Below are 15,999 nucleotides of genomic sequence, written 5' to 3'. Positions count from 1 at the left end.
CTTATTGTACGATAGGTACAAGACCATTCTCTCTTTTGCATCATATTTGAAAAAGGAAATTTTCCTTCAAAATATTATATACGTATGTGGTTTTAATAGAATAATTACTTCTTCCTTTATTAACATGATTCAGACCTCAATGATTAAATATTGGAATATTTAGTTCATGGAACGATATTATATCATTTGGTCAAGATTCATTATTTTCATGAAAACATCTGCTCATATGTTTTATTCAACCTTAAATATTGGAATATTCAGTTCAAGGAACGATATTATATCATTTGGTCAAGATTCATTATTTTCATGAAAACATCTGCTCATATGTTTTATTCAACCTCAAAAGATATTAGATAAATATTCATCACAATGTTTCATACTTTCTTTCCCAAACTAATAATACAAGAGCATAACATGTTTGATATATGATTATTAATTTATAAGCATTTAGTTTAAACTATGTGCAACTACGTGTGCATGGAAAAAACAATGAATATTAATCGATTTATACAGTTTCAGGTGTATTAAATCAAAATTAGTTTTAGGAAGAGTAATGAGCTATTAAGCATAACATTCAAACTTTGCTATAAAGAAATTCAATCAAATGAATATATATAAAGCTCGCATATTTTATCCATATGAGAATAATTTAAATATTCAACCATCAAATAAATTTCAATTCTAGCATAACAAACAAAAAATGACTAATTCAACTCCTAGATTAGTTCCCAGGTAGAGGTGTTCCGTCAGCTTAAATACCTCAACCTAACCAGAACAATCCTTAGACAGGGTTCTCCTAATCAATTTTTATTTATAATTCATTGATCTTTTAATTAATAGTTAATTAATAGATTAATGAATCTATGTGCATTGTTAACCTATTACAACAAATTCACTTTGAGAAACAATCTTTAATATCTTGAATATTTGCAAATAAAGTTAAAGATAATTGTGAATATTTATTCTCATATTTAAAAGATAAAATAATATTATTAAAAGAGAATTTTAACGAATAAAAGATAATATTATTATTAAAGAACTTTACCTTTATTTAAAAGAAACTCAAATATTATAGTATGCAATCCAATTAAGAAAATAAATATCTTAATTTGATTTTTTATATATAACAATTATATTCAAAGATATAGGAATATGAATTGATTCGGAATGCATCTCAATCAAATCTTTCAAAAATAAGAATTATATTTAAAAATAAGATATATGATTTGCACTCTGTGATAAAGTTTATTCTAAATGACATATTTTTTACAACAATTTTAAACATACGTATAAAATTATATAGCATATTTGACATATCCATATAAAATTTAACTAAAAATTTAAAGTCAAGAAATATTTGATTTTCAATATTTTTATTTTCTATTTTGGATCACTCATAATAAGGTTATTTGAGTTTCTCAAACTTAAATTTTATTACTCAATGATTTAACTTTTACCTATAACTCATGAAATATTGATCAACGCAAAAAGATTGTGATGAAGACCTATGCACATATACAATGTGTGAATTTTCAAAGAGTGGGATTTGGAGTCCAACAAATATATGTCTAAACAATTTCAATATGCTTGTGAAAGAGACAAACAACGGCTTAATTTACTTAAATACAAAGTAATTAATAGTTATAAAAGATTTTCCTTTAATTTTATAATAAACCAACAAAGAATGCAAAATCCTAAATTAGCCCACAAAGGATGTAAACCCAAATTGCAAATAAGACTAAAAAAACTCACAAATGCTTCAAGCTAGTATTGAAGATTTTAGTTTTAGTACTCACATAAAACTTTGTATGAGTTTTACAGTTTGATTAGATCAAATGTAAAATCTAATATTAAATAAATCAATTTTCAAACACATAAATCACATATATGATTCAAATACAGCACTCACCTTATTTGAACTTTAGTTTTAAATACCTTGAAAACATGTAGATAATTCAAATTGGTCTTTAACGTTCTTAGTGTTCAAGTGAATCAACTCTAACCTCTCCAAACATTTCAGTGGTAGAAACTTGTGCTGATAACGTGTTATAAAATTGAAAAAAAGAATAGCGAATATAAGAATACAAGAGAAAGATAGATAATGGAGGAAGAAAGAAAGAGAGAACATATATATTATGTCTATTGATTTCTACAACCTCTAAGGTTGTGAGAATAATGGTTACAAGAACATATATAATGAGGGAACAAGAAAGTTATGGAAATTAATGAGACTGTTTGTGGATGAATTTGTAACCTAAAGGATGTTATGGACATCTAATATTAATAATATTGAAATATCATTTAGAATATTCATAATAGTTTAGAAATATTTAGAGACATTTTCATCAACCTTTTAAAAACCATGATGGTTACAAAATTTATAAATTGTCACAAAATTTTTATTAAATGGTTACTAAAGACTAACCAAAAACAAAAAAACAAAACCCCAAAGAAACTTCTTAGCTCTCGCGAGTGTTCAAGGGGTTTTGGTTCGTAATTTGTGAACTTCAAACGCAGGCAACTGCATCACCGATTAGCCGGAGAAGATGACGACGAAGATAGCGCCGGGAGTCGGAGCTAATCTACTTGGCCAGCACGCCCCCGAGAGGAACCAAGACGCCACTGCCTATGTCGGCAATTTAGATCCCCAGGTCTTTTTTCCCTCTTTCTCTTTGCTTCATAAACTAATTCACGTTCAAATCCCCTCGTCTAGGGTTTCCCCCTTCTTCCAATTTCATTTTTATCATACCTTTTTTTTTTTGTTTTTTGTATGCCCTGCAGGTTTCTGAGGAATTACTTTGGGAGCTGTTTGTTCAAGCCGGCCCAGTTGGTGCGTTCGTTCATTTCTTTCTCCTAATGAACTCTTAGTGATTTCTAAAAACTCTGTTTAAGCTGTTTTCCCCCCCTTCTTATTCTTGGCTGGATTATTTCCTTAAACAAAGTGCACCCACTTTTTATTTTGTAGTTAATGTATATGTGCCGAAGGATAGAGTGACTAACTTGCATCAAGGTTATGGATTCATTGAGTTTCGAAGTGAGGAAGATGCAGATTATGTAAGTTATGATGTGAACTCTTTTGCCTTTTTATCCTTCTAGTTGTATGCTTTGGGATGTTATCTTGATTTTCCATTCTCAATATTTTTGCAGGCAATTAAGGTGCTAAATATGATTAAGCTCTATGGGAAGCCAATTCGCGTAAACAAGGTAAATAGGAAATTTGTTCGTTTAAGTGCATTATAATGTGTTCCGATGTACTGTGCAGCGAAGGAGTATGGTATTTCATCTTCTTACGAAAATGGATATTTAACTTTTATTATGTTGCATTGCATATTCCAGGCGTCTCAAGACAAGAAGAGTTTGGATGTGGGGGCGAATCTCTTCATAGGAAATCTAGATCCAGTAAGTAATTATATTGTTCTGATTAGAGCTGGAAAACTTGCAAGACTAATGTTTTAAAAATTGAAACTAAACCGTGGTGTTTCTTTCAGGATGTTGATGAGAAGCTTCTCTACGATACTTTCAGTGCATTTGGGGTCATTGTGACAAATCCTAAGGTTGTAACTTTTCCCATAAACCCCAACACTCTTTTTTGTTTTGTTTATACTAGGAGATCAGAGTTCATTTTCAAGTGAACTACTTTCAAAAGAAGGGATCCAATGATAATTTAATGAAATGACGACCTTTCATGGAAATATTAAACCATCACAATTGCCTTTTAGTATATTTTACCTGTATACGATATTTTGGTGGTTTATTTTTTTCTGGAGTATGCTGAACATTGTTGGTCTCTATTCTGTATTTTCTTAATGGGAGTGGTAAACTTTTAGGAAGTTTGTGGTTATTTGTGGCCTTTATTAATTAATATTTTTGTAGTTTGGTTAATGATCATGAAAATCCATTCCCATACAATATTGCCTCTTTGGCCAGAAGGTTGATCTGTAGATTATATACTTGACCCTGAATTTCTGATGTCCAATAAAAGATTTAGGGAGCAAGATAATGAGGCAGGATGGCCAGGATATTAGAAATCTCTAGCCAAGTAAACAATGCATTTAACATGTACGTTAAGTTTCTAGGATTTATTTCATGTCTACTCTAGAGGAGCAATCTACAGTTGTATTGCTTCTTTTTTATTTTATTTTTTTAGTATGGAATATCTGGTTAAGTAATAAATTGACTGGATTTTAACTTTTACTTTTTGTTGTTCGCTTTCTATGGACTTGGTTCACCATTTATCTTTTATTGTCTCTATATGGTTATATAAATTCTTTAATGAATAATTGAATAACTGCAGCGTTTGTAGTTCACCAATTATATAACTTTTTTCTTTCTTGTCCTGAGAAAGAATGAAGAATTATAATATTTGTACAATTTCTGGCATCTTACTTGAAGGGTGTTTCAGTTGAGTGCCTTTTTAGCTTTATATATATGATCTTTTAACCAGAAACGAAGTCTTTTCATCGGAGAAATGAAAAGAGACGCGTACTCAAAAATACGTTTTAACTTCATTATTATATAGGATCGCACTCTTTTTCTTGTTCTCTTGTTTTATCCATGTCTCCTTTAGTTGTAGTGCATTGACGTGTCTCTCGTATTTCAAGTTTCAAGCATAATGGTGATTGGTAACAATCACTATGGTTTCTTTTGTCTTTATCCGGTGTCTTTTAATAAAATATAATTTCCATCTCTTCCATAATTATTTTCTTGTCTTACCATTACTTAAAATTTCTTTTCACACCAAGGATCTTTGAGCTGGGTTTTCTTCCACGTGGGTTACTCCACCTCTCCATCACTACCTTCCCACTACTCTTATGTTCTTTATGGAAATGGGACTTGTTATGCGACCTGACTTTCTATTTACTATTACTCTTGAAGTGTGTAGTTGGGTATGCTGGATCAGGAATTTGTTAGGACTTTAAGGGGTTAGTAACATCATGGCTGTTGGAATGCGTAGACTTTTTGGCTACTGAACTCTGTCAATCAAATCAGTTTCTACCATGTTTCAAGAGCAGTATAGAACTAAAGTTATGAGTGCATAAGGCACCACATTGTTTCATTTATTATCCTTTTTAATAAAAGACTTGTTGTATGCTCTATATTTTGTCTTTGGTTCTTTCTCTTCTGGTGTGTACTTGCTACTGAGCTCTTTTTGGGATGCATTAGAACTGTTTAATATATATCCAAGTCTTAGAACATTTATCTTCTGACTTGAAATGTCTTCTGTTTTTTCTTCACCAGATTATGAGAGATCCAGATACAGGAAATTCGCGGGGGTTTGGTTTTATTAGCTATGACTCCTTCGAGGCATCTGATGCAGCAATTGAGGTGCGCCATTGCTTTGCTTATTGGCAATCACTGCAATCCCGGAACATACATACCATGTTGTTTTGTTATACTATATACGAAGTTCCTAATGCCAGCAAGATTTAAAATAATTTGTCCACTTGCTAACCGGCATCATCTTATTTTATGTCCCAACTTATATTGAGATACCCCTCGAAAAAGAATGAAAAATGACGAGAGCTAATCTTGACACAATTTTTTTCTACTTTAACAACAGGCAATGAATGGTCAGTATCTTTGTAATCGTCAAATAACAGTTTCATACGCCTATAAGAAAGATACCAAGGGAGAGCGGCATGGGACACCTGCAGGTAAGAATTGTTTGCTGATCTTTGAACTTTATGAAATTTTTTTAGGTTATGAACAGATTTCAAACTATTGCGACTGAGAAGAGAAGGTTATCATCAGTGCTTAATTTACCTCTGGTGTTGCTTTTTCTGTCGTGTAGAGAGAGTATTGGCTGCTAGCAATCCCCAGAAAAGTAGGCCTCACACTTTGTTCGCAAGTGGCCCTCCAACGCTTCCAAAGGTTGCACAGCCTAATGGCGCGATCGGAGCTCCAGTGCCACCGCGCCCCTTTGCTAATGGTGCAATCACTCCCAGCCCGATTCCTGCAATACGTCCTCCACCACCGCAAGGGGTGGCTTTCCCCCCTATGCCAATGGCTGGACAACCACCAGCCTGGCAGGGTCAGCCACAGCAACCAGGTCAAATGATGCCAGGTTCCATCATTCCGCCACCAGTTCAACAGTTCCGGCCACCTCCCCCAAACATGCCGCTGCCACCACCTCAGGCTCAAGCTCATTCCATGCCCATCCCTCCACCAATGGGAATGGGAGGAGCACAGCCACCGCTTTGGCGACCGCCGCCACCGCCGATGCAGCAGCAGCCTGGAAGGCCACCTATGCAAATGTCATCGATGCCCCCACCGCCACCTCCAAATCACATTCCACCACCTCTTCCATCTTCTGGCTGAGACATAATTATTATGTTGCTAGCCATGAAAATGAGGTTTTCTGCATGATGATCATGTTTTTTCGTTTTTTGTGATAATATTCAGTAGGTTGTCATATTGTCATACAAATTGTTGACACTTGAATTCGAGAAATTAGGAGGAAATTCGGCGTTTTTGCTACAAAATATAAAATGTTCTCACCTTAATATGCTTGTTAAAATGTTGGAAATATTACTTGATTATGAGAAAGGAAATTATATAAAACTAGTAGCTAATGGACAAGTATATTTTTTACAAATAGAATATGGAAAATAAAGTCATTGGAAGAGGGTTCTAAATTGTCCTGATTAGTAAGTTTAGGTCCTCTATAAGATTTTGGCTTCAGTTCATAAGTTTAAAAAAAAATTAAGTCAAACCATTAATATGCCTCTTCTATTTAAGTTTGATGTTTGAAGTTCAAATCTCAATATTCTCACATTTATCATACTAAAAAATCAGAGAAGATAAAAGAACAAAATTTTCACTATAGAAATAGTCAGAAAAACTCTCCGTGGTCGGGTGTTGAAAATGGAGTTTGATCTGTAATAATATAGGAAATATCAAGCTATAACATCTCTAAAGAATTTTTTTCTTAAAAGAAAAAAAAACATCTCTAAAGAAATAAGAAAGCAGCGGTTGATTAATATGATGATGATAATAAATGGAAAAAAAATAACGGAAAGGGTTGAACGTCAGCAAATGATACTCTAGTTGATTAATTTTTGTGAAGTTTCCCAGTCAATCAATTCTTATGAATTTGAGAAGTTGCCAAGAATAACGAGCTATATGTAGGTAAACTTGCTTGCATATTTCAAACTTTAAAAATGGATGAACACTTTGAAATTTTTGATAATAAAAGAATTGTCTAGATCCTGAACAAAGGATATTTCATATTTCATAAAAGATTGAATGGAAGGCATCATTCCACATTTCTTCATAAGTTAAAAGGTGGTAAAAGCATGCTAACGCGTTCAAAATCTTGACCAAATAAGGAAAAACAAGAAAAAGAAAGATGTTCATCAGCAGCTTCCCAACCTAAGGAACAGGAGGAGCTAGCATCATCCAAGTTAAAGGCCAAACTATGCATGAGAAAAGGTGTGGGTCATCTTTGCATTTTCTACCAAAATTGTTCATGCTCTTCCTCTAAAATTTCAGAAAGATGGTCTGCCTTTCTTCAGAAATCTCGGAAACTCATTTTCGGGTCCATAGGTCTCCCTGAATTACGTCCTCTTCCTCTTCCTCCTCTTCCCCTTCCTCTTCCTCTTCCTCTAGAACCTCTCCCTCTGAACAATGATTTTCCATGCTTCATCTCCAGAAGTGAATGGAGAAACTCATCACAAAGAATGCAACCAACAAACAATGTAGCTCCACCCTCCAATGGCGTTGTTTTCTTGTTGAAGTCCACTTCTATAATTGTAGAGTCACAATCAGCACATTTCTCATTTCTGGTCGAAATCCTATGAGCACCCTGAGGAAGGAAGACGAGACAATTGCACTTGTTGCAGTTGAGTTTCCAGTTAGGTGCACTCACTGGATCTAGGACAAGCGTCCCGCTACATTCTGGGCAAGCGCAAACTCCTTGGGTTATTAAAGAATGTCGGCATGTTGGGTGCAGACAAAGGAAGCATGGCATGCCCATTCCCTTGCTCGATGCTCCAGAACTTGGATTGGTTTTAGCAGCACCATATAATGTGTCAATACCCTCAAATGGAGGACTATTGTAGCAGTATGGGCAAAGAGGAAATGACTTTCCTTCTGGACCAGGTAAGGAAAAAATCAAGAGCTCGAAGTTGTCCAAAGGGCATGTGAGTTCCTTGTACAGCTGAAAAAGAACGATGAGTTATTTGTTGTACAATCAGAGAGCTCTTATATTCAACCAAGCAACCTTAAAGACATTCATGCCATAAGTCATCGACCTCAGTTTAACAAGATGTTTTAGAGCACGTCAGCCATCAACGATAACAGTGATTCATGCAATGAATACTCAGCACAATTTAAACAAATTAGTAATCATGACTACTAATTAAAGAAAGTGAATCCTTTTTAAATAGTGCAATCAGAAAGAAGAAAGGAACAAAATGAAGTTGAAGCCATGCAACAACTTATGCAAATACTTATATTCCAAATACTGTATAAAATAAACAATATGTATGAAATACTACTAGTAGTCAACAAGGTACTTCAGACAGTGCACTGCAGTTAATTGTATTCTTTGAAAAAAATGAGGGTACGTCAAGAAAATATCCCACAAACGATAGTGTGCAACAAAAAAAGCTGAAGAGTCTATGTAATCAATGGAAAGAAGTGGCACTATTTTGTGGCATATTTACCTTTATTGCTCCCTTCTGAGGAAGATAATAAACTTCCTCACATATACCGCAGTACAGACGCTGTGGTTGGGAAGAAATAAACTTCATATACCGTAGGCATTTGCCACATTTGCTCAAAGCACGTCCTGAATCGGCAAGGGGAGAAAATTGTGCTTCAAACAGAGCATCCATATGATCAATCTGAACAAGATAAGAAACGATTTTACAGGTTTGATTGCACCAATTGATAAGTTGAAAGGCCTAGTTCCAGATGCCGTGCATCAAAATACTAGAAGAGGAAAGCTTTATTTGATGTAGCCTCATAATAATTACTGCCAGTTAAAAATAAGAGTAAAAATAGACACGATCTTTGGATATAAGAGTTGGTAAGAAAAGACTCAAGACTGGCGTGCCTAGAGTATGCCCATGACATCTTTGTCGAAAGCTCTTCAGAATAATTGGTCATTTTTTTGTTCTAGGAGGCACATAATATATTAGGACTACTCAATCATTCCCCACAGTAAAAAAGTATAAATGGAAAATAAAAAATAACTTTTTGTCGAAGTTCCCAAGATACCTAAGCCAATTCTCGGCCTTCATTTAAGAAATACTGAAAATTTAGTCCATAATGCCTTTCATCCATTTGGCCATCTCCCCACAACTTTTCTTTTTCAACATCTCAATTAAAGATTTCCACCCGGTTCTATCCTAACCCTTTGCAAGATCTAATTTGAAAATCTGTCCTTCATCCTCTGTTCTCTCTAACTTGAGTAATCTTCTACCACCATTTGATTTGCGACAAACATCAAATAGAGGATTTATCTTCACTTAATGAAAACATTATGAGTGGAAGAAATAGTTGAAACCAATTTCTGAAGCCTTTTTGCTTAGAAGTTTGCTATCATTTTGCACCTAAATGACCAATAAACGAATGAAGAACATGTATAGAAACAAGTAAATAAGAAAAAGTCAGAGGTTTAAGTAATAACAAATTTATTTAAATAAAATTTTAAAAAACATTAAAAAAAAAGAAAAGAAAAAGAAAGAACGGAATGTATTATATAGTAAGCATGCACAGCGGGAAATAACCTTCTTAACAAAGTAGCAATACTTTTGCTTGAACTGTTGCAATACATTCTGCACAACACTAGAATGATCTGCTTGACCTTTGGCAACAAGAGTGATCTGTTGCTCAATGAAACTTCGAATATCTGGTAAACAGAGATCTGGATCAATACATTGATAACCTCTAACTAAGGTGATGCCCAAGTTAGTTGGAGCCAACCTCCTCCCCGCTTGAACCTGCAACAGAATAATGTAACTAAATAACCAACAGAGAAAGCATGTCAATTTTTCATACCAAACACTATCATTTCAGCAGCAGCACATTACTAACCTGAACATAGTTGCGCTCGCCTATGTTGTTAATGTGTACAGGTATCGATGCATCCGTACCTATTCCATGCTTCTCCATGAGAGAAATCAACTCACTCTCACTTAAATAATCTGGAGGCGTGGTGTTCCCCTGAGAATTTTAAAGAGTACACAGATGAAAATGCAGCATCAGTCTATGTCACTCACAGAAATCCATGTGGAGCGTCCAAGATTTTACAATTAGAAAGAAAGAAAGAGAGAAAGAAATAAAATATGTATACCACGCATCTAAATAACCTCAGGCATACTTAATTTCTAAATACTGCTACAGGAAAGAATGGTAACTGAAAATTAATGTTTAGCAGAGAAGTACAAACCATTCATAATTACTGAAAATTGATGCTTGATAGTTAATGGGAATAAAAAGTACTTATTGATGGCTGATGAGGACCAAAATCACAAGTTCTTCCATTGCCCTTATTCATAGGATTGTTGGCATCTCCTATTCAGAATCTTCAATTTTCAGTTGGTTTCTAACAGAAACAGAGTTTAGATATAACATCACTCAGCTGCTATATAGTCCTTTATTGCAATCTAAAGCTCAACTGATTTGGGTTAATGTTGTCAAGGCTATCATGTTTTAAGTTTGGCTTGAACAAAATCAGAGGATTTTTAAGATAAGATAGCTTAGCAAGAACAGTTTGATATAATCAAGATTAAATCTTTTCATCGGTATTTTCTTGCAAATTACTTTTTAGTGATATTAGTATGAGTTGAGAGATTTATTAATTCCCTCTGTTTTGTTTATTTCACTCCCAGTAATGATCCTTTCATTAATCAATGAAATATCTGTTTCTTGTTTACAAATAGGAATGAAAAGTACGAATCATTTTTCAGCATAGACATTCAGTATTTTCAGTAAGAACGGTGGGTAACAGGTGGTTTTCCATCCATCTCTAATTGCAGTATTGGACTTGTTATAGAATCGAGAGCATATCTCATGTCCCACTTTTGCATAAATTGTTTATTAAATCCTTAAATTAGATTTGAATAACACACAAGCAAAATATCAAGATCTTATACAGAAATAACATGAAATGCACGGAAGTTGTTAGCAATTCAGTAATGCTTTCAGAAGCTACTAGAGCTACCTGATAAAGATCCACTCTTGCAACTTCAATTTTCTCTCCCTTCAGAAACTGAGGTAGTTTTTTTTCATTTACTGCCAACCATGGCATAATGGAGGTGAATCCTTTTACTATAACACGTGACCCAGTACAATTGAATAATTCTCCAGCTATTGAAAACTGTATCTTCGTCCTTCAAAGGCAGTTTCAAATGTGAATAATTGATTAAAAAATATAGACATAAAAAAGTAACAAGTTGCAGAATTTTCAGCAATCTAAGTTAGCTTCTTTTTCAAATTTCGAGGAGATTTAGTTTATAGGTGATCATAGTTATATTAGAAGTCCTTAATGGATGAAAATTCTAATTTTATTTCTATGTTTACTAATCGTGACAAGAATTTTAAGTCCTAGTCTGGCTCTATTACATTCCAACCACAATAACTCTCTTTTGAGCTTTGACTTCAATTTCTGTTGCTGTAATCATTTTCCCACAAGCACAAAAAATCTGATCCAGTTTCCTGCAGATTACTTTTGAAATTAACCATGTAAATTCAAGTCTAAAATATGGAGCATATTTGAGAAAGAGACAGAATGTTCTTTTCATGGATCAATGAAAAATCTATTTCTTGTTTAAAGTTAGGAATCTGGTTCAAAAATAGGAATGAAAGTATGAAACATTTTTCAGTACAGACATTCAGTATTGTTGATAAGAATGGTGGCTAACAATCTTCAGCAGACACGCTCAAATAGTCTTTCAAGAAAGAGACAGAGCATTACTGAAAATTTGCTTTTTCAGTATCTTTTCAATAATCAGATTAAAAAATCCATCCTTTTCCGGATTTCCTCTTAAAGTTAATCTGAGATAAAATATTGGAAGATTTTATATTTGATTAGGATTTCAAAACCATTTCTAAAAGTGTATTAGGAAACAACAAAAAGAAGAATAAAAATGCACGATTTCAAAATATTAAAAGCAGAAAATGAAAATGCTATAAACTTGGCTAAAAAAAATATTATCAAACAGTCACACAAATTGCCTTAATTTTAAACCCAGTAAACTGTTCTAACAGCTCCAAAACCATTGCCAAAAATTCTACAATTTTTCCTTCTATTGTCACATTGTTTCTTAACACCAAAAATAGAATGTGATTATTATGGTAGGATCTTTTCCTTTCATGTTTTAGGTCTTTCTTCTATTTAAGAGACCTATGTATTGTTGTAATGTAAGAAAAGAGGAATTATCAATACAATTCCAACTTTACCTTGATATATAGCACAAACCATAAATTAGTTCCAACAAAGTATTCCACCATTGTTGTGCATTGTAATTGAGATCTAATAAATCTTAAATAATGAAACAAATAAAACAAAGTTCCTTACCTAATATACTTGCAGTCAGAAGACAGAGACCCAATGAAGTGTTGACACACGTATTGGTACAATCTCCAAGCATCTCTCCCTAGCATATCTTCAGTTGCTAAACACATTGGAGTAATTGGAGGATGATCACCTACGTCAGTTCCTGATCGTGGTTTACTGTATCCATCAGATAGAAGCATCCGTACATAGTCACCCCATTCTGAATTTTTCATTAGGGTATGTAGAGTGCCTTTGAAGTCAAATGAAGAAGGATAAGCCGTACTTTCCGTACGTGGATAGCTACAATAAGAAGGCAAAAGGAAAAAAAAAAGAAACAAAAATAAACATAGAAAGAGGTCTTCAGATTACATTTAAAAGCATAGGATATAAAGGAATTAAAATGTTGAACGAGTTGAAGGAAAAGATAAAAATACTTCAGAATATTAAAGTAGTATGGGGTGAGAGAGGCTCGAACTCTCAATCTCAAGATGACTCTTTTTTTATAATAAACATTTTCATGGATTAATGAAATAAGGGATACCCCAATGCCAAAAGGCGAATTACAAGAAACATGTCCAATTGGAGATAAGATAAGATAAACAGTAATGAGTAAATGGGTGCTTATTTTTGCACCAATATAAAGCATCCAAAAATCTATCAAAAGAGGAAAAGGAATCCCGGAAAAGCCGACCATTACGCTCATCCCAAAGATTCCAAAGATAAGCATGAATGATAGCCAACCTAACCAGCTTCCTAGTACCAACAAAAGGATGACCCACCAAAAGGGATGCCAAAATATCAAAGATGGTATTAGGCCAAGTCAGGGGCCAAACCAAATGCTTCCAAAATATAAAAACGAGAAGCAAAAGAACAATGCACAAATGAATGAGACAAAGTCTTAGAGTAGCATTGACACATGATACACCAAGAGGGAGAAAGAGACATACGGCATCCAACACTGTAACCCATCAGCAATATTAAAAAGCACCAAGACCAAACTCCCAGAGAAAAATATTGATTTTTTTTTAGGATAATGATCCCTCCAGATAATGGAAGAAAAATCCTTGTCAAGAGGCTCAACCCTACCCACAAATCATCCATAAGAGATTTAACAGAAAAAGAAGATGGCTCCAACAACCAAGACCAAGCATCAAGTAGAGGACGTAATCTAACCAAAGATAAAAGATGAGAAAGTGTAGCCCATTCAAGTGTCTCCAAATCGTTTAGATAACTCAGGATAACTCTTACCCATGAGACAAAATGACTCAGATTATTCAAACAAGATAAGAAGAGAATTGAGCAGAAGCATATTGTCTAGATTTTTTTTTTTTCTTCTGATTACATTTAGATCACTTCTCAAACCTTGAAACATATAAGGGTGCATTTGTCTACTAATTTCTTCTGTTCTTGCTACCTACCAATCACATGACAATAAGAACAAGTGTTTCTTTTTTTCTTTTCCCCCCTTCTATTTTCCTTTTTTTAAAAAAAAATTAAAATACACACTTTCGATCGAAAAAAAGAAGTGCCAGAGAGAAGGACCAACAAAAAATGGTAGCTTAAGAAAAAGGAACTAAACAAACCAAAAAAACTTACAAGAGGCTCCCATTAATGGCGTGGGCCTTTTTTTTTTTTTTTTTTTTTTGTGTGTTGCGCGCTATATATAAAAATATTACATTAAAAAGAGAAATCATAGTTGAAGTGGAAATATGGGGAAAAAAGACCCCACACACAAGAAATTATGCATTTAGGCTTAGTAAACTTGATTCTTTTAGTTAATAAAGAAGGAAAACCCTTAATTATTACTATTTGTTAAAAATAATGAAGAAGCTCTGAGGCCCAAGGCTTTGAGCCATAGGGCTTCGCAAAAGGCGTGTGCCTGAGGCACGCCTTATTCTGTGAGCCTCGCCTTGGGCTAGGTGTGCCTAGCCGCGCATCCGAGAAGGTTTTTTTAAAACATCGGAGAAGGCTAAGCAAATAGAATAATAATACTTATTGTTGATGCTTTTGATTGGTCATTTACCTGCCCTAACAATATTGTTGATAACCTGACATCTCTTTTGGTGGACCATCCGTTTAATGGTAATAAGAAGACTGTTTGGTTATATTGCGTGCTTTTTTCTGGACATTATGGGGAGAGTATAATAGGCATCTCTTTAGAAACTCCTCTACTTGTTTTCCTAGTTTCATAGATTTGGTTCTATCTACTGGTTTGTACTGGTGCAAATCTAAGCACCCTTTTAAGGTTTTTAATCTTTCTTATTTAGTTTCCAATTGAAAATCTTTATTGTAATCCCCTGTTTGTGTTGGGGGTCTCCCCTTATTTCATTTTATCAATGAAATATTTCTTCTGTTAAAAAAAAAAACATAATACTTATTATTTTTTTAATTAATTCATTAAGAATAAAGGAAAGAATAAAAAACATATAAAAGAAAGGAAACCTTACTACAGAAAAGGGCTCAAATAGCGCATACCCCAGCAAGCCATAAAAGCGAGCCTTCACACAAAGGGCGGATGGATTAGGATATCCCCAATCAACATATCTCTGGTAACCCTCTGCCGAGCTAGCACGAACCTGAATGTCAGGAAAAAGTAAATCCCAAACAGAACTCGCAAACTCGCATCTCTAAAGAATATGGTCTAAGTTATCCTCCACCTTCCGCCTTCCGATAGAGAATACAGCAAAACGGTCTAACTAACTAGGGTAACCTCCTCGCAAGCCGACCCATAGTGTTAGCACAGCTATGTAAAACTCGTCAGGTAAAAAACTGAATTTTCCTAAAGATCCTAACACTCCAAAGAGGAGAGAGACTGACTCACCCACGAGAGAAGGGTCTATCAAACTATAAAAGAAAGATTTACACAAGAATCCCTTCAAAGAGGTGGGACTCCACACTCCAAATCCGTCTCCCAAACCTAAATTTATACTCCTCAAGTAAAGACAAAAGACATACCATGTCTGAGCATATAATTATAAAAGCCCTAAAAGTTGAGAACTTAACGAAAGAATAAAGGAGCATACAAGAAGGTAAATCCACAAAAAGGAAGCCAGCTACAAAAAAGGGCTCCAGTCGAGTATAATGAGATAGGGAGTATAACAAAAAGGCTTAGGAATTGAGGCCGAAAGAGAAACAGATAATCTAACAAGATATCAAACAACGTTTGAAGAACTCTCTCTACTCCACGAAGTTCAACCTGCCACGGAAGCAGTATTTTCTCACGAAAAGGCAGATGGAGGAGAAGTTCCTCGATCGACTCTCTACAACCTCGAGAGCTGGCAAAACTAAAACCAAACACCTTGAAGAAACAACACAAACCACCCAGGCAAAGCCACACCCTCTTGCAAAGAATACAAATATGGGACCCAACCAAAAAGGACCCTCTGGTCGAGATCCGAACCAAGGTGTTAACACCAAGGATTGGTTGGAGAGCACTTGCATCGATGTGTTTATTCACATGCAAAAGTAACGTTTCGAACCAAGGTGTTCCGTGT

At 34.4% G+C, this 15,999-nt stretch overlaps 2 protein-coding genes across 3 annotated transcripts in view; one reads left to right on the top strand and one right to left on the bottom strand.

Annotated features, from left to right (window-relative positions):
• Positions 1-2,361: 2,361 nt before the first annotated feature.
• EMB2444 (RNA-binding (RRM/RBD/RNP motifs) family protein) lies at positions 2,362-6,503 on the top strand. The gene is made up of 9 exons (XM_039022208.2): positions 2,362-2,651; positions 2,782-2,830; positions 2,966-3,054; positions 3,148-3,204; positions 3,337-3,399; positions 3,489-3,554; positions 5,239-5,325; positions 5,561-5,654; positions 5,792-6,503. Exons 1-9 carry the CDS (start codon positions 2,547-2,549, stop codon positions 6,316-6,318), a joined length of 1,137 nt encoding a protein of 378 aa, XP_038878136.1. The 5' UTR covers positions 2,362-2,546; the 3' UTR covers positions 6,319-6,503.
• Positions 6,504-7,202: 699 nt separating this feature from the next.
• The window catches only part of LOC120080502 (DNA topoisomerase, type IA, core), a 42,008-nt gene continuing 33,211 nt past the window's right edge, over positions 7,203-15,999 (bottom strand). For both annotated transcript variants that reach the window (XM_039035177.2, XM_039035186.2), the window contains exons 10-15: positions 12,527-12,805; positions 11,171-11,339; positions 10,042-10,170; positions 9,735-9,947; positions 8,667-8,846; positions 7,203-8,158 (exon numbers count right to left, since the gene is read on the bottom strand). In XM_039035177.2, coding sequence (XP_038891105.1) covers positions 7,511-8,158; positions 8,667-8,846; positions 9,735-9,947; positions 10,042-10,170; positions 11,171-11,339; positions 12,527-12,805 — 1,618 coding nt within the window. In that variant the 3' untranslated portion in view covers positions 7,203-7,510. The remainder of the gene's footprint in view (positions 8,159-8,666; positions 8,847-9,734; positions 9,948-10,041; positions 10,171-11,170; positions 11,340-12,526; positions 12,806-15,999) is intronic.

This window comes from Benincasa hispida, chromosome 1 (assembly GCF_027475165.1).
Source record: "Benincasa hispida cultivar pf3 chromosome 1, pf3_genome.v1.1, whole genome shotgun sequence".
Classification (NCBI taxonomy): Eukaryota; Viridiplantae; Streptophyta; class Magnoliopsida; order Cucurbitales; family Cucurbitaceae; genus Benincasa; species Benincasa hispida.
This window is presented reverse-complemented; position numbering and strand designations above follow the sequence as displayed.

Excerpts from the sequence above, each read along its gene's own strand:
- EMB2444 (XM_039022208.2), top strand. The coding sequence starts at position 2,547 with ATGACGACGAAGATAGCGCCGGGAGTCGGAGCTAATCTACTTGGCCAG. Across the intron at positions 2,652-2,781 it reads TCGGCAATTTAGATCCCCAG|GTTTCTGAGGAATTACTTTG; the intron begins GTCTTTTTTCCC and ends TATGCCCTGCAG. Across the intron at positions 5,326-5,560 it reads CATCTGATGCAGCAATTGAG|GCAATGAATGGTCAGTATCT; the intron begins GTGCGCCATTGC and ends CTTTAACAACAG.